The 3010-nt window shown below is 48.2% G+C and overlaps 1 protein-coding gene across 1 annotated transcript in view; it reads right to left on the bottom strand.

Annotated features, from left to right (window-relative positions):
* Positions 1–2692, bottom strand: part of NPM1 (nucleophosmin (nucleolar phosphoprotein B23, numatrin)) — a 40561-nt gene extending 37869 nt beyond the window's left edge. Inside the window, exon 1 of the mRNA XM_010005546.1 lies at positions 2640–2692. Within this exon, the coding sequence (XP_010003848.1) occupies positions 2640–2692 (53 nt within the window). The remainder of the gene's footprint in view (positions 1–2639) is intronic.
* Positions 2693–3010: the final 318 nt, after the last annotated feature.

A 3010-nucleotide genomic window follows, 5' to 3' on the forward strand; every position in this document is an offset into this window, starting at 1 on the left:
GGGGAGCCGGAGGGGCAGCTCCGGGGGGCGGCAGCCCTGCCGGGACCGGCACCAGCCCTACCCACCCGCGGCTGCTCCCATTACCAGTAATGGGAACGACGGGTGGGGATGGGGGGGGAGCGAGAGGAGTCTAATGTCTTTATATTATACCACCAATTAAGTACTCGGGGTCATGTCCTCAGCTGATACGGAGTAGCTGAGATCCACTGAGCTTAATGGATCTCTGCTGCTTTACACCAACGGAGGAGCTGGCCCGGCAGCCTCGGTGTTTAACAGCCTCCTGCTCCAGCCGGGCTTCCCCATCACTCCAGTCCATAAACCACAAGCTTTATTAACTAACAATTAGTTTTTCGAGTGAAGTTTCACGGTCATGTTTTAAGAAGTGCTGCCCTCGGGGCAGGTGGGGAGCTCTGGAGAGACACAAGTGATGAGAGCGAAGCAGAGCAGAGGTGCTGCCAGGCTGCTCGGGGGGGCAGCCCCTGCAGACACAGGGGGTCTGCTCACAAACACAGTCAGAGAATCATTAGACCATTTAGGTCAGAAAAGACCTTTAAAGTCACCGAGTCCAACCGTTAACCCAGCGCTGCCAAACCCACCACTAAACCCACGTCTCTAACATCACATCTCCGTGGCTTTTAACGTGTGAGCACCGACTGCGTCGAGAAAGTACTCGGGGCTTACACACCTGGAGTACAAACTGAGGCATTTCTCTCTCAAGCAGAGCTGATTTTAACCCCATGACAAGCCTCCTGGGTTTTACCGGGGCTGCTGAGCCGTGCACAGGGAAGCCTGGGTGCAGGTATCTGGGCACTGCACAGTGGGGGTGCTGGGATCACTCCCTGTAAAGCACCACCCGAACACCCAGCACTGGCTGGCACTGGGCAAGCAGGAGGATCTGGAAGGACAGTTTCCCTCTTTTTTCCCACTTGTACATTACTGATAATTTAGCAGAAAAACGGCCACATCCTTCCCTTGTGTGCTGCTCTCTCTGGATCCATGGATGCCTGACACACACTAGGCTGATAAAGATAAGCTTGAGAAACACATCAGATTAAATTACAAATCAAACATTTTTTCAATCATAGATAATTTACTCTCACACTAAAGCACAGCTTCCCAAACCTGTAGATGCCAGCTTCAGCAGGCATGCAACTCCTTCCTTTTCTTCCTCGAATTAAAAAAAAAACCCATTGAGTGCATTTTTTTGCCACCAGAAGAATGAAAAGCAGTGTGCTGCACAGAGCTGGGGGGACTCACAACAGCCTGCTAACACAAATGTTCTCAACGAGGAATGTAATATGGACAGCTCTTCCAGAGACACTTCTTGTGCAATAACTTAAACAGTACAGATTACTACTTGGGGAAATAAAAGACAACATAACTTTGAAACTTGAAAAGCTCTTGCTTCGTTGTAATCAATTGCAATAATCCATGTCAGTGATTTAGATGAAGATCAACTTTACCTTTCTTTGCTGATGACACAAAACTTAGAGCAATAAAAATCTTAAGTGCATTTGTGCACAGCTAATGGATTGGATGTGGCATGTGCCAATGGCAGTCGGTATGTATAATGCAGCAGCCACTGGATGCCAAATGAATGGGATGGTTTGGGCATTCTGGGACACCTGTGGCATTGAGCTTAAGTCGTTTAAGGAGCCTGGCAAGGGTTGGTGACCTTCCATTTTCCAAAGGCTGAGGAAGCCTTGCAATACTGTAGGCAAAACATGGCAACGAATTTCATCCCCTCTGCACTTAGTGCCAAGCTGAGAGATGATCAAACCAAGCCAATGAGAAAGTGCTTGGTGCCCTTAACAAAATATAGATTAAAACAGAGATTCACTTGGGCAGGGAGCTGAAGGGCTGGGCACACAGAGGATGGAGAAGACACTGCCAGCTGTGCACGTGCAGTCTGACCTTCCTGCTACACTTGAAGACCTGCACTGGGCCAAGGACTCACACCACTTTTCCATGGCGTTCCCTTCCTGGATGGGTTCCTGAAGGAAGCCATAGTATGGAGAGAGATGCACCTCATGGCCAGCATGTAACATTCAGAATTACCCGATGAGGTGCAGAGATTCATTCAAGAAGCTCAGGTGAGTGACAGAACTGGAGACACAGCAATTTTCTCCCACACCTCCTTTCCCTCCCCGTGTGCTGCAGCACTTTGCTCCCAGCCACTGGCAAACACCTCAATCCCATCAGCTCTGACTTGTGCAACAGATCTCTGAAGGGATTGAAATGCCACAAAATACAAGAGAGACCCCTCCCAAAAAAGGGGGAAAAGCAAATAAGTGCCAAACTGCCAACTACAGCCCTGCCCAGCAAACTGTGGGTCACCAGGAGGCAAACTCAGACCCTTAAAATCAAGTGGGCACCAAGTAGAAATACTGATTCTGCTTCTTTGAGGCAGGAAACAAGTTAGGAGCTGAATGGATTTAAGAGACTGGGCAAGGGAAACACAGCATGGAAGGGAAATGCCCCAAATAGCTGTAAGAATACAGTGTGTACATCCCCAGCCCCTAAATGCCCACCTGCACAGAGGGCAAATATTTTCATCCACGCAGGACAACTCGCTCAGGCAACACATGAGAAGGGATTCTACCAGCTGAGGAGGAGCAGCTGGATGAGCAGACACTCACCTGGGTGAGTCACAGCCCTTAAATTGCTCTTCATCAGCAGAAGTGATGATCATGGTGCAGAAACACATGGTTCAAGGAAAGCCCATAGGCTCGAGGTGTAAATCTCGGAATTATTTAGGTTAGCTATAAATGAGCTAAATTATGACCCAGCTGAGAAAAACACTTTTGTAAACCAAGGTTTTGAATATTGTGTAGTTTGCATGTTTAACAGGACTGGGCTTTCATCATGGAGTGGAGAAGGAGAGCTAATAATCCATTGATTTTAAGGCCCATTTAGGAAAAGGATTGCCTATAGAGATCTGATCACCATGCATTAGTTTGTAACATCTAATACCCTGGGCACAAAATAATGCTGAGGGAGGCAAATTATG

Source organism: Chaetura pelagica, unplaced genomic scaffold, assembly GCF_000747805.2.
Source record: "Chaetura pelagica isolate M959 unplaced genomic scaffold, ChaPel_1.0 scaffold581, whole genome shotgun sequence".
Classification (NCBI taxonomy): Eukaryota; Metazoa; Chordata; class Aves; order Apodiformes; family Apodidae; genus Chaetura; species Chaetura pelagica.